Here is a 24,489-nt window from a genome sequence, read left to right on the forward strand (position 1 = left end):
ATTGAACCCTGTGGTACCCCCATAGAGACTGCCAGAGGTCCAGACAACAGACCCTCCGATTTGACACACTGAACTCTATCAGAGAAGTAGTTGGTAAACCAGGTGAGGCAGTCATTTGAGAAACCAAGGCTGTTGAGTCTGCCAATAAGAATATGGTTTGATTGACAGAGTCAAAAGCCTTGGCCAGGAAGATGAATACAGCTGCACGGTATTGTCTCTTATCGAAGGGGCTTGTTTACCAAGGTGTTAGCTCTGTGAAGGGGCTTGTTTACCAAGGTGTTAGCTCTGTGAAGGGGCTTGTTTACCAAGGTGTTAGCTCTGTGAAGGGGCTTGTTTACCAAGGTGTTAGCTCTGTGAAGGGTTCAGAACAGCTGCCATGTTTATATCTTCATATCCAGGAACATTTGGAGAGACTCACTCACCAGCTTTGTGTCGTTATTCAATGAACTTTACCTTTATAAATGTAATCTGGCACGATGGACAATGATAACCAACCATGAGTTGATTTGTCGATGGATGTTGCACAGGCTTATGTGTTGATGCTTGTATGCAGGTTGACATTTATTGGCATGAATCTTGCCCTGGAGGCAGAACTGAGTGATGGGGCAGCTGCAAAGTCAAAATTGGCTACAGTACATTGTAAAAAAACAACAACATTCAAAATATTAATGTTTGGCTTAGGCATTAGGGTTAGCAGTGTGTTTTAAGCTTTAAAATCTGATTTTATGACTTTGTGGCTGTGCCAGCTTGTGACCACTCTGCAGAGCTGCCTCCAAGGCAAGACTCATGACAATAAATGGCATCCTGCTGCTTGAATAGGCTCCGTTCTGATGCAAATACAGAACGGAAGTTGATCTTTAGATTACGTTCCCATCGCAAACATTACCGATCATTTTAAACACACACTGTGCAATTTCTGATGGTTAATTTGGTTAACTTGACTGTCATTCAGAGGGACAATGCAGTCCCAGGAGCCCTGGTAAAATTGTCCCTGTTGACATCGTTTCACGTCCCACAATGTTGAGTAATTTAGAGGTTAATCACATCGTCAGTTCTGTCACAGTATAACAGTATGTGGGTGGCAGGTACAGCAGTTAAGAGCAGTGGGCCAGTAACCGAAAGGTCGCTGGATTGAATCCCGGAGCCGACCAGGTGAACAATCTGTCTGTCCTTGAGCAAGGCGCTTAACCCTAATTGCTCTTGTAAGTGACTCGGAATCCGTGTCTGTTAAATGACTCACTGACTGTAAGTGACTCTGAATCAGTGTCTGTTAAATGACTCACTGACTGTAAGTGACTCTGAATCAGTGTCTGTTAAATGACTCACTGACTGTAAGTGACTCTGAATCAGTGTCTGTTAAATGACTCCAATGTCAGTGGAGGAAATGTTTTACTGTGTGGCTTTTGTCTTTCCTTGGTTTGGTTTGTTAAACAAGGGTCTGATTCCATGTGCCAGAATAACATACCACTATTAAAATACTGTAGTGTAGTAGTAGTGTTGAAATACTACTACTACTACTACTACTACTACTACTACTACTACTACTACTACTACTACTACTGCAGAAGTACTACTGCCTGCAGTACAGCACACTATTAAACTACTGCCTGTAGTACTTCTGCAGTTGTCATGTAGTACAGTACTTTGATCATGTTGTCCTGATTGTCTTTTCAGAGAGCACAACAGGATGAGATGGAGAAAATCGATAAGCACATCAAGTCATCTAAAGACAAGGACAATGCCAAACCACTGGACAAACCTGAACAGTAGGTGTTCTGGAGAATCGGTTAAATTATTCAAACAACCAATCATGTTCAAAAAGTAGACAGACTTAAAACCCGTCCTCCAATCTCTTGTCTCCTCTATTCCAGTTACATCATGAAGTGGTAGCCTCAAACCCATCCTCCGATCTCTTGTCTCTATTCCAGTTACATCATGAAGTGGTAGCCTCAAACCCATCCTCCAATCTCTTGTCTCTATTCCAGTTACATCATGAAGTGGTAGCCTCAAACCCATCCTCCGATCTCTTGTCTCCTCTATTCCAGTTACATCATGAAGTGGTAGCCTCAAACCCATCCTCCGATCTCTTGTCTCTATTCCAGGTTCCTGTTACATCATGAAGTGGTAGCCTCAAACCCATCCTCCGATCTCTTGTCTCTATTCCAGTTACATCATGAAGTGGTAGCCTCAAACCCATCCTCCAATCTCTTGTCTCTATTCCAGTTACATCATGAAGTGGTAGCCTCAAACCCATCCTCCGATCTCTTGTCTCTATTCCAGGTTCCTGTTACATCATGAAGTGGTAGCCTCAAACCCATCCTCCGATCTCTTGTCTCTATTCCAGTTACATCATGAAGTGGTAGCCTCAAACCAATCCTCCGTTCTCTTGTCTCTATTACAGTTACATCATGAAGTGGTAGCCTCAAACCCATCCTCCGATCTCTTGTCTCTATTCCAGTTACATCATGAAGTGGTAGCCTCAAACCCATCCTCCGATCTCTTGTCTCTATTCCAGTTACATCATGAAGTGGTAGCCTCAAACCCATCCTCTGTTCCAGTTACATCATGAAGTGGTAGCCTCAAACCCGTCCTCCCATCTCTTGTCTCTATTCCAGTTACATCATGAAGTGGTAGCCTCAACCCCTCCTCCAATCTCTTGTCTCTATTCCAGGTTCCTGTTCCAGTTACATCATGAAGTGGTAGCCTCAAACCCATCCTCCCATCTCTTGTCTCTATTCCAGTTACATCATGAAGTGGTAGCCTCAAACCCCTCCTCCGATCTCTTGTCTCAATTCCAGGTTCCTGTTCCAGTTACATCATGAAGTGGTAGCCTCAAACCCATGCTCCGTTCTCTTGTCTCTATTCCAGGTTCCTGTTCCAGTTACATCAGATCCCTAACTTCTCAGGCCGGGTGTTCTGTATCCTGTTTCAGTCCACCTTCTCTGAATGGATCTCCTCTATCCTGCGCAAACTGGACATCCTGCAGAGAGTGTGCACGGTGAGTCTGTGACTGCAGAGAGTGTGCACGGTGAGTCTGTGACTGCAGAGAGTGTGCACGGTGAGTCTGTGACTGCAGAGAGTGTGCACGGTGAGTCTGTGTGACTGCAGAGAGTGTGCACGGTGAGTCTGTGTGACTGCAGAGAGTGTGCACGGTGAGTCTGTGTGACTGCAGAGAGTGTGCACGGTGAGTCTGTGTGACTGCAGAGAGTGTGCACGGTGAGTCTGTGTGACTGTTGAGAGTGTGCACGGTGAGTCTGTGACTGCAGAGAGTGTGCACGGTGAGTCTGTGTGACTGCAGAGAGTGTGCACGGTGAGTCTGTGTGACTGCAGAGAGTGTGCACGGTGAGTCTGTGTGACTGCAGAGTGTGCACGGTGAGTCTGTGTGACTGCAGAGTGTGTGCACGGTGAGTCTGTGTGACTGCAGAGTGTGTGCACTGTGAGTCTGTGTGTGTGACTATTATTATTCGACCATGCTGGTCATTTATGAACATTTGAACATCTTGGCCATGTTCTGTTATAATCTCCACCCGGCACAGCTAGAAGAGGACTGGCCACCCCTCATAGCCTGGTTCCTCTCTAGGTTTCTTCCTAGGTTCTGGCCTTTCTAGGGAGTTTTTCCTAGCCACCGTGCTTCTACACCTGCATTGCTTGCTGTTTTGGGGTTTAGGCTGGGTTTCTGTACAGCACTTTGAGATATCAGCTGATGTAAGAAGGGCTATATAAATACATTTGATTGATTGTGTGTGACGTGTTTGGTATGTGTGTGACGTGTTTGGTATGTGTGTGCGTATAGACCTGTTTCGTGTGCCTCACCTAGTAGAAATCAGAGGAGGTCTGCTAAGGTTTTGTCCTCTGGACAGTTCTACCAGACACTCATATTACTGAGGAAATACCGTCTCAATCCTTCCACTGTGGAAGTTGTTTTAAACAGGAACATCAGAGTAGGTTGATAGTAACAGCCCTTCTGGTTGAAGTGTGTTCAGAAAACAGTTTTCATATTGAAACCAGGTGACTGAATTCTTGATACTATTAATCTGCTCAGCCTCATATATACTGACTGCCCCCCCCCCCCCCCCCGCTCTGTCTCGATCTCTCCTGTCTGTCTGTCCCCCCCCCCCCCCCCCCCCTTCGCTCTGTCTCGATCTCTCCTGTCTGTCTCCCCCCTCTCTCTCTGTCCCTGTCTCAATCTCTCTGTCTCTGTCTCTCTGTCTCAATCTCTCCTCTCTGTCTCAATCTGTCTCTCTGTCTGTCTCGATCTCTCCTCTCGGTCTCAATCTCTCATGTCTGTCTCTGTCTGTCTCAATCTCTCCTCTGTCTCTCTGTCCCCCTCTCTCTCGGTCTCTGTCTCAATCTCTCATGTCTGTCCCTCTGTCTCCCTGTGTGTGTGCCTGCCCATCTCCTCCTCCTCCAGACCTTGCAGAGTGGCCAGTGTGTGATGCAGGTGCTGGGTCTGGTCCTGGCCTTTGGTAACTTCATGAATGGTGGCAACCGAACCAGAGGACAGGCTGACGGCTTTAACCTGGATATCCTGCCCAAGCTGAAGGATGTGAAGAGCAGTGTGAGTGGCACTACTAGGGCACTAGGACCTGCACGCTATTCCCTATGGTTGGAAGAGGCACTAGGACCTGCACTACTAGGGCACTAGGACCTGCACCCTAATGGCTCCCTGTTCCCTATGTAGAGTCCATCTGGTCAACAGTAGACCGATGTATAGGCAACAGGGAGCCATTTTGGGACCAAGCTTAGTTACACCTCTAGTTACACTGTCAGACATGACTGTCTATTTTGTCAGGGTTTATATTGTGCTGGAAGACTGTAGTTACTGTTCCTACCATGTCTTTTGATGACTTGGATTAAAATATATATTCATTCTGTAAAAGCAGAACACTTTGTGAGAAAGTGTCGTAAACTAAACATGAATTCCCTGAAGCTCATTTCTTGTGTCTTCCTCCTTTTGGCAGGATAACACACGGAGCCTGTTGTCCTACATAGTGGCTTACTATCTGAGGCACTTTGACCAGGTACGTTGGGTCCTGTTTATCCGAGTCCTGTTCTAATCACTCGTCTTGGCACAGAGCAGACCGGGACTTTTACATTTTATTTATTTTCACTCAGTGGTAACTAATGCGTAGTAAGGCGTTTAGCTGGATGAAGCCCATTAGGGCGTTTAGCTGGACCAAGCCCAGTAGGGCGTTTAGCTGGACCAAGCCCAGTAGGGCGTTTAGCTGGATGAAGCCCAGTAAGGCGTTTAGCCGGACCAAGCCCAGTAGGGCGTTTAGCCGGACCAAGCCCAGTAGGGCGTTTAGCTGGATGAAGCCCAGTAAGGCGTTTAGCCGGACCAAGCCCAGTAGGGCGTTTAGCCGGACCAAGCCCAGTAGGGCGTTTAGCCGGACCAAGCCCAGTAGGGCGTTTAGCCGGACCAAGCCCAGTAGGGCGTTTAGCCGGACCAAGCCCAGTAGGGCGTTTAGCCGGACCAAGCCCAGTAGGGCGTCTAGCCGGACCAAGCCCAGTAGGGCGTCTAGCCGGACCAAGCCCAGTAGGGCGTCTAGCCGGACCAAGCCCAGTAGGGCGTCTAGCCGGACCAAGCCCAGTAGGGCGTCTAGCCGGACCAAGCCCAGTAGGGCGTCTAGCCGGACCAAGCCCAGTAGGGCGTCTAGCCGGACCAAGCCCAGTAGGGAGTTTAGGTATTGGATTTTGATTTAGTCAACAAACAAAAAAGTAAAAATTAAAAATATATTTCCACATATCTGCCTTGATAACAATGTTTCATATGACAGCTTTGCTTACTCTTGGCATTCTCTCAACCATCTTCATGAGGTCGTCACCTGGAATGCATTTCAATTAACAGGTGTGCTGTTTAAAGTTAATTTGTGGTATTTCTTTCTTTAATGCTTTTGAGCCAATCAGTTGCGTTGTGACAAGGTAGGGGTGGTATACAGAAGATGGCCCTATTTGGTAAAAGACCAAGTCCATATTATGGCAAGAACAACTCAAATAAGCAAAGAGAAGCAAAGGTCCATCATTACTTTAGGTCATGAAGGTCAGTCAATCTGGAAAATTAAGAACTTTGAAACGTTCTTCAAGTGCAGTCGCAAAAACCATCACGCGCTATGATGAATCTGGCTCTCATGAGGACAGCCACAGGAATGGACCCAGAGTTACCTCTGCTGCAGAGGATAAGTTCATTAGAGTTAATTGCACCTAAGATTGCGACCCAAATAAATGCACAGAGTTCAAGTTAGACACATCTCAACATCAACTGTTCAGAGGAGACCGTGTGAATCAGACCTTCATGGTCGAATTGCTGCAAAGAAACCACAACTAAAGGACACCAATAATGCGAACAGACTTCCTTGAGCCAAGAAACACGAGCAATAGACATTAGACCGGTGGAAATCTGTTATTTTGGTCTGATGAGTCCAAATTTGAGATTTTTGGTTCCAACCACCGTCTGAGTGAGACTCAGAGTAGGTAAACGGATGATCTCTGCATGTGTGGTTCCCACCGTGAAGCATGGAGGAGGTGTTGTGGGGAGCTTTGCTGGTGACACTGTGATTTATTTAGATTTCAAGGCATACTTAACCAGCATGGCTACCACAACATTCTGCAGCAATACATCATCCCATCTGGTTTGCGCTTAGTGGGACTATCATTTGTTCTTCAACAGGACAATGATGCAATACAACTCCAGGCTGTGTAAGGGCTATTTGAGCAAGAACGAGAGTGATGGACTACTGCATCCGATGACCTGGCCTTCACAATCACCTGACCTCGACCCAATTGAGATGAGTTGGACCGCAGAGTGAAGAAAAATCAGCCAACAAGTGCTCCGCACATGTGGGAACTCTTTCAAGACTGTTGGAAAAGCATTCCTCATGAAGCTGGTTGAGAGAACGCCAAGAGTGTGCTAAGCTGTCATCAAGGCAAAGGGTGGCTACTTTGAAGAATCTAAAATATATTTTGATTTAACACTTTTTTGATTACTACATGATTCCATATGTGTTTCATAGTTTTGATGTCTTCAGTATTATTTTACTGTTGAAAATAGATCATGTAGAGTGGGTCAGGGTAGAAATTTACTAACTCTACTACCCTAACCCACTCTACTTCCCTAACCCACTCTACATGATCTAACTCTACTACCCTAACCCACTCTACTACCCTAACCCACTCTACTACCCTAACCCACTCTACTTCCCTAACCCACTCTACGTGATCTAACTCTACTACCCTAACCCACTCTACGTGAACTAACTCTACTACCCTAACCCACTCTACTACCCTAACCCACTCTACTACCCTAACCCACTCTACGTGATCTAACTCTACTACCCTAACCCACTCTACTACCCTAACCCACTCTACGTGATCTAACACTACTACCCTAACCCACTCTACGTGAACTAACTCTACTACCCTATCCCACTCTACGTGAACTAACTCTACTACCCTAACCCACTCTACTACCCTAACCCACTCTACTACCCTAACCCACTCTACGTGATCTAACTCTACTACCCTAACCCACTCTACTACCCTAACCCACTCTACGTGAACTAAATCTACTACCCTAACCCACTCTACGTGAACTAACTCTACTACCCTAACCCACTCTACGTGAACTAACTCTACTACCCTAACCCACTCTACTACCCTAACCCACTCTACGTGATCTAACTCTACTACCCTAACCCACTCTACTACCCTAACCCACTCTACGTGATCTAACTCTACTACCCTAACCCACTCTACGTGAACTAACTCTACTACCCTAACCCACTCTACGTGATCTAACTCTACTACCCTAACCCACTCTACTACCCTAACCCACTCTACGCGATCTAACTCTACTACCCTAACCCACTCTACTACCCTAACCTACTCTACTACCCTAACCCACTCTACTACCCTAACCCACTCTACGTGATTTAACTCTACTACCCTAACCCACTCTACGTGATTTAACTCTACTACCCTAACCCACTCTACTACCCTAACCCATTCTACTACCCTAACCCATTCTACTACCCTAACCCATTCTACTACCCTAACCCACTCTACTACCCTAACCCACTCTACTACCCTAACCCACTCTACTACCCTAACCCACTCTACTACCCTAACCCACTCTACTACCCTAACCCACTCTACGTGATCTAACTCTACTACCCTAACCCACTCTACGTGATCTAACTCTACTACCCTATCCCACTCTACGTGATCTAACTCTACTACCCTAACCCACTCTACGTGATCTAACTCTACGTGATCTAACTCTACTACCCTAACCCACTCTACGTGATCTAACTCTACGTGATCTAACTCTACTACCCTAACCCACTCTACGTGATCTAACTCTACGTGATCTAACTCTACTACCCTAACCCACTCTACGTGATCTAACTCTACGTGATCTAACTCTACTACCCTAACCCACTCTACGTGATCTAACTCTACTACCCTAACCCACTCTACGTGATCTAACTCTACGTGATCTAACTCTACTACCCTAACCCACTCTACGTGATCTAACTCTACTTGATCTAACTCTACTAACCCCTTTATCTAATGCTCTGTGCTCTAAGGACTAAGGTCATGTCATGTGTTGTCAGGACGCCGGCAGGGAGACGTGCCTCTACCCTCTCCCTGAGCCCCAGGATCTGTTCCAGGCTTCACAGATGAAGTTTGAGGACTTTCAGAAGGACCTGACCAGGCTGAAGAAGGACCTTCGAGGTAACTGTACTGAACCAAAATATAAACACATCCATATCAAAGATTTGACTGAGTTCACAGTTCATATGAGGAAATCAGTCAATTGAAATAAATAAATTAGGCCCTAATCTATGGATTTCACATGACTGGGAATACAGATGTTGGTCACAGATATACTACATGACTGGGAATACAGTCTGTTGGGTCACAGATATACTACATGACTGGGAATACAGTCTGTTGGTCACAGATATACTACATGACTGGGAATACAGTCTGTTGGTCACAGATACACCACATGACTGGGAATACAGTCTGTTGGTCACAGATACACCACATGACTGGGAATACAGTCTGTTGGTCACAGATACACCACATGACTGGGAATACAGATATACAGTCTGTTGGTCACAGATACACTACATGACTGAGAATACAGTCTGTTGGTCACAGATACACTACATGACTGGGAATACAGTCTGTTGGTCACAGATACACCACATGACTGGGAATACAGATATACAGTCTGTTGGTCACAGATACACTACATGACTGAGAATACAGTCTGTTGGTCACAGATACACTACATGACTGGGAATACAGTCTGTTGGTCACAGATACACTACATGACTGAGAATACAGTCTGTTGGTCACAGATACAATTCATGATCAAAAGTATGTGAACACCTGCTCGTCGAACATCTCATTCCAAAATCATCTGCATTAATGAATATGGAGTTGGTCCCCCCCTTTGCTGCTATAACAGCCTCCACTCTTCTGGGAAGGCTTTCCACTAGATGTTGGAACATTGCTGCTATAACAGCCTCCACTCTTCTGGGAAGGCTTTCCACTAGATGTTGGAACATTGCTGCTATAACAGCCTCCACTCTTCTGGGAAGGCTTTCCACTAGATGTTGAAACATTGCTGGGAGGGGACTTGCTTCTACTCAGCCTCAAGCATTTGTGAAGTCAGGCACTGATGTTGGGCGATTAGGCCTGGCTTGCAGTCAGCGTTCCAATTCATCCCAAAGGTGTTGATGTCATTGTATGCTGTAGCGTTAACATTTCCCTTCACTGGAACTAACAGCCCCGGACCATTATTTCATTATTCCTCCTCCACCAAACTTTACAGTTGGTACCATGCATTGGGGAAGGTAACGTTCTCCTGGCATCCACCAAACTTTACAGTTGATACCATGCATTGGGGAAGGTAACGTTCTCCTGGCATCCGCCAAACCCAGATTTGTCCGTCGGTCTGCCAGATGGTGAAGCCTGATTCATCACTCCAGAGAACGCGTTTCCTCTGCTCCAGAATCCAATGGCGGTGAGCTTTACACCCCTCCAGCCGACGCTTGTCTTTGTAAATGGTGATCTTAGGCTTGTGTGTGGCTGCTGCCTCTGCAAGCCTCCCCCACCTCTACTAGGCCCTCCCTCCCCTACCTCCCTGGTGTTCCAGAACACTGCTTCTAATGCCAGCCAGGCCAGGGAGAGAGTTGCACCAGGCTTGTTTGTGTAGTGTTCAGCTCTCTGAAAAGCCCACTCCTATACCACGCCTGTATGTTCCTCCTAGGCCCTCTGCTTGTTTTTGTAGTGTACAGCTCTCTGAAAAGCCCACTCCTAGGCCCTCTGCTTGTTTGTGTAGTGTTCAGCTCTCTGAAAAGCCCACTCCTATACCACGCCTGTATGTTTCTCCGTAGGCCCTCTGCTTGTTTGTGTAGTGTTCAGCTCTCTGAAAAGCCCACTCCTATACCACGCCTGTATGTTTCTCCGTAGGCCCTCTGCGTGTTTGACCGTTACCTTGTCCTCATGATTGCTCATCATACAGGGGTGGCTTAAATTATTATGCTAATTATCCAGGGAGCTTCAGACATAAGGACTCCACTTCCATGTGTAAATATTGATGTAAATGTAGTGTACAGCGCTGGCAGAGAACAGGGCTTTGAACACAGTGTGTAAACTACAAGTTATTTCCTGAAGGTCAAGCATTTAGAAGGCTGGAAGTTGTTAACACATTGGAAATGGTAAACAGATCTTTCTCTCTTTTTCAAAGTCACTCTGTCATCCGCTCTCTCTCTCGCTCTCGCTCTTTCTCTCTCTGTAACTCGCTCCCTTTCTTTCTCTCTCTCTCTCGCTCTTTCTCTCTCTCTCTCTCGCTCCCTTTCTCTCTCTGTAACTCGCTCCCTTTCTCTCTCTCTCGCTCTCTCGCTCCCTTTCTCTCCCTGTAACTCGCTCCCTTTCTTTCTTTCTCTTTCTCTTTCTCTCTCGCTCTTTCTCTCTCTCTCTCTCGCTCCCTTTCTCTCTCTGTAACTCGCTTCCTTTCTTTCTTTCTCTCTCTCTCTCTCTCTCTCTCTCTCACTCTCTCGCTCTCTCGCTCCCTTTCTCTCTCTGTAACTCGCTCCCTTTCTTTCTCTCTCTCTCTCTCTCTCTCTCGCTCCCTTTCTCGCTTTCTCTCAAAACAATTTTTTAAAGAGAAGACTTCTCACCCTGTTCCCGCTATAATTTTTAAAATTCCTGGACTGTTCTCATCCCCACGTCTGTCTTATCAACCAACCAGATGAAACATGACCCGTCTTCACTGAGGTCACTGCTGACACAGCCCCTCGCGCAGGCCAGGGAGAGGTCAGGGCAGCAGGCTATTTCAGGACAGAACCAGATCAGGGTCATTTGGCGTAATTGGCTTGGGCCAATTTCTCTCTGATTCTTAGTTGTTTTTTTATGTGGTTCCAAGCAGCTCATTAAATGATGAGATGAGGAAGCAGGAGAGAGTTGTGTAAACACATCCTAGTTTCTACCCTGAACTCTGACAGCTTGGCCTGCATCCCAAATGCCACTCTATTCCCTAACCTAGTGCACTATATATAGGGCTGTAGTATAGAGTAGTGTACTATATAGGGAATAGGGCTGTAGTATAGAGTAGTGCACTATATAGGGAATAGGGATGTAGTATAGAGTAGTGCACTATATAGGGCTGTAGTATAAAGTAGTGCACTATATAGGGCTGTTGTATAGAGTGGTGCACTATATAGGGCTGTAGTATAAAGTAGTGCACTATATAGGGCTGTAGTATAGAGTAGTGCACTATATAGGGCTGTAGTATAAAGTAGTGCACTATATAGGGAATAGGGCTGTAGTATAAAGTAGTGCACTATATAGGGAATAGGGCTGTAGTATAAAGTAGTGTACTATATAGGGAATAGGGCTGTAGTATAAAGTAGTGCACTATATAGGGAATAGGGCTGTAGTATAAAGTAGTGCACTATATAGGGAATAGGGCTGTAGTATAGAGTAGTGCACTATATAGGGAATAGGGCTGTAGTATAAAGTAGTGTACTATATAGGGAATAGGGCTGTAGTATAAAGTAGTGCACTATATAGGGAATAGGGCTGTAGTATAGAGTAGTGCACTATATAGGGAATAGGGCTGTAGTATAGAGTAGTGCACTATATAGGGAATAGGGCTGTAGTATAAAGTAGTGTACTATATAGGGAATAGGGCTGTAGTATAGAGTAGTGTACTATATAGGGAATAGGGCTGTAGTATAAAGTAGTGCACTATATAGGGAATAGGGCTGTAGTATAGAGTAGTGCACTATATAGGGAATAGGGCTGTAGTATAGAGTAGTGCACTATATAGGGAATAGGGCTGTAGTATAGAGTAGTGCACTATATAGGGAATAGGGCTGTAGTGTAAAGTAGTGCACTATATAGGGAATAGGGCTGTAGTATAGAGTAGTGCACTATATAGGGAATAGGGCTGTAGTATAAAGTAGTGCACTATATAGGGAATAGGGCTGTAGTATAGAGTAGTGCACTATGGAGAAGGGCTGTAGTATAGAGTAGTGCACTATGGAGAAGGGCTGTAGTATAGAGTAGTGCACTATGGAGAAGGGCTGTAGTATAGAGTAGTGCACTATGGAGAAGGGCTGTAGTATAGAGTAGTGCACTATGGAGAAGGGCTGTAGTATAAAGTAGTGCACTATATAGGGAATAGGGCTGTAGTATAGAGTAGTGCACTATGGAGAAGGGCTGTAGTATAGAGTAGTGCACTATGGAGAAGGGCTGTAGTATAAAGTAGTGCACTATATAGGGAATAGGGCTGTAGTATAGAGTAGTGCACTATGGAGAAGGGCTGTAGTATAGAGTAGTGCACTATGGAGAAGGGCTGTAGTATAGAGTAGTGCACTATGGAGAAGGGCTGTAGTATAGAGTAGTGCACTATGGAGAAGGGCTGTAGTATAGAGTAGTGCACTATGGAGAAGGGCTGTAGTATAGAGTAGTGCACTATGGAGAAGGGCTGTAGTATAGAGTAGTGCACTGGAGAAGGGCTGTAGTATAGAGTAGTGCACTATGGAGAAGGGCTGTAGTATAGAGTAGTGCACTATGGAGAAGGGCTGTAGTATAGAGTAGTGCACTATGGAGAAGGGCTGTAGTATAGAGTAGTGCACTATGGAGAAGGGCTGTAGTATAGAGTAGTGCACTATGGAGAAGGGCTGTAGTATAGAGTAGTGCACTATGGAGAAGGGCTGTAGTATAGAGTAGTGCACTATGGAGAAGGGCTGTAGTATAGAGTAGTGCACTATGGAGAAGGGCTGTAGTATAGAGTAGTGCACTATGGAGAAGGGCTGTAGTATAGAGTAGTGCACTATGGAGAAGGGCTGTAGTATAGAGTAGTGCACTATGGAGAAGGGCTGTAGTATAGAGTAGTGCACTATGGAGAAGGGCTGTAGTATAGAGTAGTGCACTATGGAGAAGGGCTGTAGTATAGAGTAGTGCACTATGGAGAAGGGCTGTAGTATAGAGTAGTGCACTATGGAGAAGGGCTGTAGTATAGAGTAGTGCACTATATAGGGAATAGGGCTGTAGTATAGAGTAGTGCACTATATAGGGAATAGGGCTGTAGTATAGAGTAGTGCACCATAATAGGAATAGGGCTGTAGTATAGAGTAGTGCACTATGGAGAAGGGCTGTAGTATAGAGTAGTGCACTATGGAGAAGGGCTGTAGTATAGAGTAGTGCACTATGGAGAAGGGCTGTAGTATAGAGTAGTGCACTATGGAGAAGGGCTGTAGTATAGAGTAGTGCACTATGGAGAAGGGCTGTAGTATAGAGTAGTGCACTATGGAGAAGGGCTGTAGTATAGAGTAGTGCACTATGGAGAAGGGCTGTAGTGCACTATGGAGAAGGGCTGTAGTATAGAGTAGTGCACTATGGAGAAGGGCTGTAGTATAGAGTAGTGCACTATGGAGAAGGGCTGTAGTATAGAGTAGTGCACTATGGAGAAGGGCTGTAGTATAGAGTAGTGCACTATGGAGAAGGGCTGTAGTATAGAGTAGTGCACTATGGAGAAGGGCTGTAGTATAGAGTAGTGCACTATGGAGAAGGGCTGTAGTATAAAGTAGTGCACTATATAGGGAATAGGGCTGTAGTATAGAGTAGTGCACTATGGAGAAGGGCTGTAGTATAGAGTAGTGTACTATATAGGGAATAGGGCTGTAGTATAGAGTAGTGTACTATATAGGGAATAGGGCTGTAGTATAAAGTAGTGCACTATATAGGGAATAGGGCTGTAGTATAGAGTAGTGCACTATGGAGAAGGGCTGTAGTATAGAGTAGTGCACTATATAGGGAATATGGCTGTAGTATAAAGTAGTGCACTATATAGGGAATAGGGCTGTAGTATAAAGTAGTGCACTATGGAGAAGGGCTGTAGTATAGAGTAGTGCACTATGGAGAAGGGCTGTAGTATAGAGTAGTGCACTATGGAGAAGGGCCACGTGTATTGTTTTTATCTTTTAAATAGATATGCTATTATCACTGACCTCGATTTAGACATCATCTCTGACTCAGCTGTTCCACTGTTCATACCGGACCATAATCCTTTGCTCCATGGGCTATCAAAACGCTGCAGGTGTAGACGTGGGATGATGAGGTGGGGTGAAATTGGAGGCGAAGAGAGAACCGAATAGCGCTCCCCTCCGTTCGATTGGCCAATGTCCAGTCACTCAGGAATGAGATGGATGAGCGTTGTCCGAGAATCTTCTATCAGAGAGACTTGAACAATATAATGCCTTCGTGAAACATGGCTGGATGAGGAAGCTATGCTGCTAGTGTAACCGATGTGAAATGGCTAGCTAGTTAGCGGTGTTGCGCGCTAATAGCTTTTCAATCGGTGACGTCACTCTCTCTGAGACCTTGAAGTAGTGGTTCCCCTTGCTCTGCAAGGGCCGCAGCTTTTTGTGGAGCGATGGGTAACGATGCTTTGAGGGTGGCTGATGTCTGTGTGCAGTAGGGTCCCTGGTTCGAGCCCAGGTAGGGGCGAGGAGAGGGACGGAAGCTGTACTGTTACACCATAATATCGTACTCGGTGGATTCTCCATGAGTGGCAGGATCGGACGACGGCTTCAGGAAAAACTGTTTTTCCATAAATAACTGGTGTGTTGCTTCAAGTTTGAAGGAAATCTTGTGCTCTTGATCACCTGGTTTTTAATAATGCTGGGTGACTTCAAACCGTCCCACCTGTATCCTACCAACACACCTCCTGTTAAAACTCCAGACCACCTGTATCCTACCAACACATCTCCTGTTAAAACTCCAGACCACCTGTATCCTACCAACACATCTCCTGTTAAAACTCCAGACCACCTGTATCCTACCAACACATCTCCTGTTAAAACTCCAGACCACCTGTATCCTACCAACACATCTCCTGTTAAAACCCCAGACCACCTGTATCCTACCAACACATCTCCTGTTAAAACTCCAGACCACCTGTATCCTACCAACACATCTCCTGTTAAAACTCCAGACCACCTGTGTCCTACCAACACATCTCCTGTTAAAACTCCAGACCACCTGTATCCTACCAACACATCTCCTGTTAAAACCCCAGACCACCTGCATCCTACCAACACATCTCCTGTTAAAACTCCAGACCACCTGTATCCTACCAACACACCTCCTGTTAAAACTCCAGACCACCTGTATCCTACCAACACATCTCCTGTTAAAACTCCAGACCACCTGTATCCTACCAACACATCTCCTGTTAAAACTCCAGACCACCTGTATCCTACCAACACATCTCCTGTTAAAACTCCAGACCACCTGTATCCTACCAACACATCTCCTGTTAAAACTCCAGACCACCTGTATCCTACCAACACATCTCCTGTTAAAACTCCAGACCACCTGTATCCTACCAACACATCTCCTGTTAAAACTCCAGACCACCTGTATCCTACCAACACATCTCCTGTTAAAACTCCAGACCACCTGTATCCTACCAACACATCTCCTGACCACCTGTATCCTACCAACACATCTCCTGTTAAAACTCCAGACCACCTGTATCCTACCAACACATCTCCTGTTAAAACTCCAGACCACCTGTATCCTACCAACACATCTCCTGTTAAAACTCCAGACCACCTGTATCCTACCAACACATCTCCTGTTAAAACTCCAGACCACCTGTATCCTACCAACACATCTCCTGTTAAAACTCCAGACCACCTGTATCCTACCAACACATCTCCTGTTAAAACTCCAGACCACCTGTATCCTACCAACACATCTCCTGTTAAAACTCCAGACCACCTGTATCCTACCAACACATCTCCTGTTAAAACTCCAGACCACCTGTATCCTACCAACACACCTCCTGTTAAAACTCCAGACCACCTGTATCCTACCAACACATCTCCTGTTAAAACTCCAGACCACCTGTATCCTACCAACACATCTCCTGTTAAAACTCCAGACCACCTGTATCCTACCAACACACCTCCTGTTAAAACCCCAGACCACCTGTATCCTACCAACACATCTCCTGTTAAAACTCCAGACCACCTGTATCCTACCAACACATCTCCTGTTAAAACTCCAGACCACCTGTATCCTACCAACACACCTCCTGTTAAAACTCCAGACCACCTGTATCCTACCAACACATCTCCTGTTAAAACTCCAGACCACCTGTATCCTACCAACACATCTCCTGTTCCCAGACCACCTGTATCCTACCAACACATCTCCTGGCGTTAACTCCAGACCACCTGTATCCTACCAACACACCTCCTGTTAAAACTCCAGACCACCTGTATCCTACCAACACATCTCCTGTTAAAACTCCAGACCACCTGTATCCTACCAACACATCTCCTGTTAAAACTCCAGACCACCTGTATCCTACCAACACATCTCCTGTTAAAACTCCAGACCACCTGTATCCTACCAACACATCTCCTGTTAAAACTGTATCCAGACCACCTGTATCCTACCAACACATCTCCTGTTAAAACTCCAGACCACCTGTATCCTACCAACACATCTCCTGTTAAAACTCCAGACCACCTGTATCCTACCAACACATCTCCTGTTAAAACTCCAGACCACCTGTATCCTACCAACACATCTCCTGTTAAAACCCCAGACCACCTGTATCCTACCAACACATCTCCTGTTAAAACCCCAGACCACCTGTATCCTACCAACACATCTCCTGTTAAAACTCCAGACCACCTGTATCCTACCAACACATCTCCTGTTAAAACTCCAGACCACCTGTATCCTACCAACACATCTCCTGTTAAAACTCCAGACCACCTGTAAACCAACACATCCCTGTTAAAACTCCAGACCACCTGTATCCTACCAACACATCTCCTGTTAAAACTCCAGACCACCTGTATCCTACCAACACATCTCCTGTTAAAACTCCAGACCACCTGTATCCTACCAACACATCTCCTGTTAAAACTCCAGACCACCTGTATCCTACCAACACATCTCCTGTTAAAACTCCAGACCACCTGTATCCTACCAACACATCTCCTGTTAAAACTCCAGACCACCTGTATCCTACCAACACATCTCCTGTTAAAACTCCAGACCACCTGTATCCTACCAACACATCTCCTGTTAAAACTCCAGACCACCTGTATCCTACCAACACATCTCCTGTTAAAACTCCAGACCACCTGTATCCTACCAACACATCTCCTGTTAAAACCCCAGACCACCTGTATCCTACCAACACATCTCCTGTTAAAACTCCAGACCACCTGTATCCTACCAACACATCTCCTGTTAAAACTCCAGACCACCTGTATCCTACCAACACATCTCCTGTTAAAACTCCAGACCACCTGTATCCTACCAACACATCTCCTGTTAAAACTCCAGACCACCTGTATCCTACCAACACATCTCCTGTTAAAACTCCAGACCACCTGTATCCTACCAACACATCCTCCTGTTAAAACTCCAGACCACCTGTATCCTACCAACACATCTCCTGTTAAAACTCCAGACCACCTGTATCCTACCAACACATCTCCTGTTAAAACTCCAGACCACCTGTATCCTACCAACACATCTCCTGTTAAAACTCCAGACCACCTGTATCCTACCAACACATCTCCTGTTAAAACTCCAGACCACCTGTATCCTACCAACACATCTCCTGTTAAAACTCCAGACCACCTGTATCCTACCAACACATCTCCTGTTAAAACTCCAGACCACCTGTATCCTACCAACACATCTCCTGTTAAAACTCCAGACCACCTGTATCCTACCAACACATCTCCTGTTAAAACTCCAGACCACCTGTATCCTACCAACACATCTCCTGTTAAAACTCCAGACCACCTGTATCCTACCAACACATCTCCTGTTAAAACTCCAGACCACCTGTATCCTACCAACACATCTCCTGTTAAAACTCCAGACCACCTGTATCCTACCAACACATCTCCTGTTAAAACTCCAGACCACCTGTATCCTACCAACACATCTCCTGTTAAAACTCCAGACCACCTGTATCCTACCAACACACCTCCTGTTAAAACTCCAGACCACCTGTATCCTACCAACACATCTCCTGTTAAAACTCCAGACCACCTGTATCCTACCAACACATCTCCTGTTAAAACTCCAGACCACCTGTATCCTACCAACACATCTCCTGTTAAAACTCCAGACCACCTGTATCCTACCAACACATCTCCTGTTAAAACTCCAGACCACCTGTATCCTACCAACACATCTCCTGTTAAAACTCCAGACCACCTGTATCCTACCAACACATCTCCTGTTAAAACTCCAGACCACCTGTATCCTACCAACACATCTCCTGTTAAAACTCCAGACCACCTGTATCCTACCAACACATCTCCTGTTAAAACTCCAGACCACCTGTATCCTACCAACACATCTCCTGTTAAAACTCCAGACCACCTGTATCCTACCAACACATCTCCTGTTAAAACTCCAGACCACCTGTATCCTACCAACACATCTCCCAGACCACCTGTTAAAACATCTCCTCCAGACCACCTGTATCCTACCAACACATCTCCTGTTAAAACTCCAGACCACCTGTATCCTACCAACACATCTCCTGTTAAAACTCCAGACCACCTGTATCCTACCAACACATCTCCTGTTAAAACTCCAGACCACCTGTATCCTACCAACACATCTCCTGTTAAAACTCCAGACCACCTGTATCCTACCAACACATCTCCTGTTAAAACTCCAGACCACCTGTATCCTACCAACACATCTCCTGTTAAAACTCCAGACCACCTGTATCCTACCAACACATCTCCTGTTAAAACCCCAGACCACCTGTATCCTACCAACACATCTCCTGTTAAAACTCCAGACCACCTGTATCCTACCAACACATCTCCTGTTAAAACCCCAGACCACCTGTATCCTACCAACACATCTCCTGTTAAAACTCCAGACCACCTGTATCCTACCAACACATCTCCTGTTAAAACTCCAGACCACCTGTATCCTACCAACACATCTCCTGTTAAAACTCCAGACCACCTGTATCCTACCAACACATCTCCTGTTAAAACTCCAGACCACCTGTATCCTACCAACACATCTCCTGTTAAAACTCCAGACCACCTGTATCCTACCAACACATCTCCTGTTAAAACTCCCAGACCACCTGTATCCTACCAACACATCTCCTGTTAAAACTCCAGACCACCTGTATCCTACCAACACATCTCCTGTTAAAACTCCAGACCACCTGTATCCTACCAACACATCTCCTGTTAAAACTCCAGACCACCTGTATCCTACCAACACATCTCCTGTTAAAACTCCAGACCACCTGTATCCTACCAACACATCTCCTGTTAAAACTCCAGACCACCTGTATCCTACCAACACATCTCCTGTTAAAACTCCAGACCACCTGTATCCTACCAACACACCTCCTGTTAAAACTCCAGACCACCTGTATCCTACCAACACATCTCCTGTTAAAACTCCAGACCACCTGTATCCTACCAACACATCTCCTGTTAAAACTCCAGACCACCTGTATCCTACCAACACATCTCCTGTTCCCCTATGTTAAAGACCACCTGTATCCTACCAACACATCTCCTGACCACCTGTATCCTACCAACACATCTCCTGTTAAAACTCCAGACCACCTGTATCCTACCAACACATCTCCTGTTAATGGGGCGTTAACTCCAGACCACCTGTATCCTACCAACACATCTCCTGTTAAAACTCCAGACCACCTGTATCCTACCAACACATCTCCTGTTAAAACTCCAGACCACCTGTATCCTACCAACACATCTCCTGTTAAAACCCAGACCACCTGTATCCTACCAACACATCTCCTGTTAAAACTCCAGACCACCTGTATCCTACCAACACATCTCCTGTTAAAACTCCAGACCACCTGTATCCTACCAACACATCTCCTGTTACTCCAGACCACCTGTATCCTACCAACACATCTCCTGTTAAAACTCCAGACCACCTGTATCCTACCAACACATCTCCTGTTAAAACTCCAGACCACCTGTATCCTACCAACACATCTCCTGTTAAAAGACCACCTGTATCCTACCAACACATCTCCTGTTAAAACTCCAGACCACCTGTATCCTACCAACACATCTCCTGTTAAAACTCCAGACCACCTGTATCCTACCAACACATCTCCTGTTAAAACTCCAGACCACCTGTATCCTACCAACACATCTCCTGTTAAAACATCTCCAGACCACCTGTATCCTACCAACACATCTCCTGTTAAAACTCCAGACCACCTGTATCCTACCAACACATCTCCTGTTAAAACTCCAGACCACCTGTATCCTACCAACACATCTCCTGTTAAAACTCCAGACCACCTGTATCCTACCAACACACTCCTGTTAAAACCTGTATCCTACCAACACATCTCCTGTTAGACCACCTGTATCCTACCAACACATCTCCTGTTAAAACTCCAGACCACCTGTATCCTACCAACACATCTCCTGTTAAAACTCCAGACCACCTGTATCCTACCAACACACCTCCTGTTAAAACTCCAGACCACCTGTATCCTACCAACACATCTCCTGTTAAAACTCGAGACCACCTGTATCCTACAAACACATCTCCTGTTAAAACTCCAGACCACCTGTATCCTACCAACACATCTCCTGTTAAAACCCCAGACCACCTGTATCCTACCAACACATCTCCTGTTAACTCCAGACCACCTGTATCCTACCAACACATCTCCTGTTAAAACTCCAGACCACCTGTATCCTACCAACACATCTCCTGTTAAAACTCCAGACCACCTGTATCCTACCAACACATCTCCTGTTAATCCTACCAACACATCTCCTGTTAAAACTCCAGACCACCTGTATCCTACCAACACACCTCCTGTTAAAACTCCAGACCACCTGTATCCTACCAACACATCTCCTGTTAACTCCAGACCACCTGTATCCTACCAACACATCTCCTGTTAAAACTCCAGACCACCTGTATCCTACCAACACATCTCCTGTTAAAACTCCAGACCACCTGTATCCTACCAACACACCTCCTGTTAAAACTCCAGACCACCTGTATCCTACCAACACATCTCCTGTTAAAACTCCAGACCACCTGTATCCTACCAACACATCTCCTGTTAAAACTCCAGACCACCTGTATCCTACCAACACACCTCCTGTTAAAACTCCAGACCACCTGTATCCTACCAACACATCTCCTGTTAAAACTCCAGACCACCTGTATCCTACCAACACACCTCCTGTTAAAACTCCAGACCACCTGTATCCTACCAACACATCTCCTGTTCCCCTATGGGGCGTTAACTCCAGACCACCTGTATCCTACCAACACATCTCCTGTTAAAACTCCAGACCACCTGTATCCTACCAACACATCTCCTGTTAAAACTCCAGACCACCTGTATCCTACCAACACATCTCCTGTTCCCTTATGGGGCGTTAACTCCAGACCACCTGTATCCTACCAACACACCTCCTGTTAAAACTCCAGACCACCTGTATCCTACCAACACATCTCCTGTTAAAACTCCAGACCACCTGTATCCTACCAACACATCTCCTGTTAAAACTCCAGACCACCTGTATCCTACCAACACATCTCCTGTTAAAACTCCAGACCACCTGTATCCTACCAACACATCTCCTGTTAAAACTCCAGACCACCTGTATCCTACCAACACATCTCCTGTTAAAACTCCAGACCACCTGTATCCTACCAACACATCTCCTGTTAAAACTCCAGACCACCTGTATCCTACCAACACACCTCCTGTTAAAACTCCAGACCACCTGTATCCTACCAACACATCTCCTGTTAAAACCCCAGACCACCTGTATCCTACCAACACATCTCCTGTGACCACCTGTATCCTACCAACACATCTCCTGGGGCGTTAACTCCAGACCACCTGTATCCTACCAACACATCTCCTGTTAAAACTCCAGACCACCTGTATCCTACCAACACATCTCCTGTTAAAACTCCAGACCACCTGTATCCTACCAACACATCTCCTGTTAATCCTACCAACACATCTCCTGTTAACTCCAGACCACCTGTATCCTACCAACACATCTCCTGTTAAAACTCCAGACCACCTGTATCCTACCAACACATCTCCTGTTAAAACTCCAGACCACCTGTATCCTACCAACACATCTCCTGTTAAAACTCCAGACCACCTTAAAACTCCAGACCACCTGTATCCTACCAACACATCTCCTGTTAAAACTCCAGACCACCTGTATCCTACCAACACATCTCCTGTTAAAACTCCAGACCACCTGTATCCTACCAACACACCTCCTGTTAAAACTCCAGACCACCTGTATCCTACCAACACATCTCCTGTTAAAACTCCAGACCACCTGTATCCTACCAACACATCTCCTGTTAAAACTCCAGACCACCTGTATCCTACCAACACATCTCCTGTTAAAACTCCAGACCACCTGTATCCTACCAACACACCACCTGTATCCTACCAACACACCTCCTGTTAAAACCCCAGACCACCTGTATCCTACCAACACATCTCCTGTTAAAACTCCAGACCACCTGTATCCTACCAACACATCTCCTGTTAAAACTCCAGACCACCTGTATCCTACCAACACACCTCCTGTTAAAACTCCAGACCACCTGTATCCTACCAACACATCTCCTGTTAAAACCCCAGACCACCTGTATCCTACCAACACACCTCCTGTTAAAACTCCAGACCACCTGTATCCTACCAACACATCTCCTGTTAAAACTCCAGACCACCTGTATCCTACCAACACACCTCCTGTTAACTCCAGACCACCTGTATCCTACCAACACATCTCCTGTTAAAACTCCAGACCACCTGTATCCTACCAACACATCTCCTGTTAAAACTCCAGACCACCTGTATCCTACCAACACATCTCCTGTTAAAACTCCAGACCACCTGTATCCTACCAACACACCTCCTGTTAAAACCCCAGACCACCTGTATCCTACCAACACATCTCCTGTTAAATCTCCAGACCACCTGTATCCTACCAACACATCTCCTGTTAAAACTCCAGACCACCTGTATCCTACCAACACATCTCCTGTTAAAACTCCAGACCACCTGTATCCTACCAACACATCTCCTGTTAAAACTCCAGACCACCTGTATCCTACCAACACATCTCCTGTTAAAACTCCAGACCACCTGTATCCTACCAACACATCTCCTGTTAAAACTCCAGACCACCTGTATCCTACCAACACACCTCCTGTTAAAACTCCAGACCACCTGTATCCTACCAACACATCTCCTGTTCCCCTATGGGGCGTTAACTCCAGACCACCTGTATCCTACCAACACATCTCCTGTTAAAACTCCAGACCACCTGTATCCTACCAACACATCTCCTGTTAAAACTCCAGACCACCTGTATCCTACCAACACATCTCCTGTTCCCTTATGGGGCGTTAACTCCAGACCACCTGTATCCTACCAACACACCTCCTGTTAAAACTCCAGACCACCTGTATCCTACCAACACATCTCCTGTTAAAACTCCAGACCACCTGTATCCTACCAACACATCTCCTGTTAAAACTCCAGACCACCTGTATCCTACCAACACATCTCCTGTTAAAACTCCAGACCACCTGTATCCTACCAACACATCTCCTGTTAAAACTCCAGACCACCTGTATCCTACCAACACACCTCCTGTTAAAACTCCAGACCACCTGTATCCTACCAACACATCTCCTGTTAAAACCCCAGACCACCTGTATCCTACCAACACATCTCCTGTGCCCCTATGGGGCGGTAACTCCAGACCACCTGTATCCTACCAACACATCTCCTGTTAAAACTCCAGACCACCTGTATCCTACCAACACACCTCCTGTTAAAACTCCAGACCACCTGTATCCTACCAACACACCTCCTGTTAAAAC

The 24,489-nt window shown here is 45.9% G+C and overlaps 1 protein-coding gene across 1 annotated transcript in view; it reads left to right on the plus strand.

Moving 5' to 3' along the window:
* LOC139381607 (formin-2-like) overlaps positions 1 to 24,489 on the plus strand; it is a 143,856-nt gene that overhangs the window by 93,327 nt on the left and 26,040 nt on the right. The window contains exons 10-14 of the mRNA XM_071125260.1: positions 1,675 to 1,766; positions 2,869 to 2,998; positions 4,412 to 4,558; positions 4,962 to 5,021; positions 8,613 to 8,733. Coding sequence (XP_070981361.1) covers positions 1,675 to 1,766; positions 2,869 to 2,998; positions 4,412 to 4,558; positions 4,962 to 5,021; positions 8,613 to 8,733 — 550 coding nt within the window. The remainder of the gene's footprint in view (positions 1 to 1,674; positions 1,767 to 2,868; positions 2,999 to 4,411; positions 4,559 to 4,961; positions 5,022 to 8,612; positions 8,734 to 24,489) is intronic.

This window comes from Oncorhynchus clarkii, chromosome 23, assembly GCF_045791955.1.
Source record: "Oncorhynchus clarkii lewisi isolate Uvic-CL-2024 chromosome 23, UVic_Ocla_1.0, whole genome shotgun sequence".
Lineage (NCBI taxonomy): Eukaryota > Metazoa > Chordata > Actinopteri > Salmoniformes > Salmonidae > Oncorhynchus > Oncorhynchus clarkii.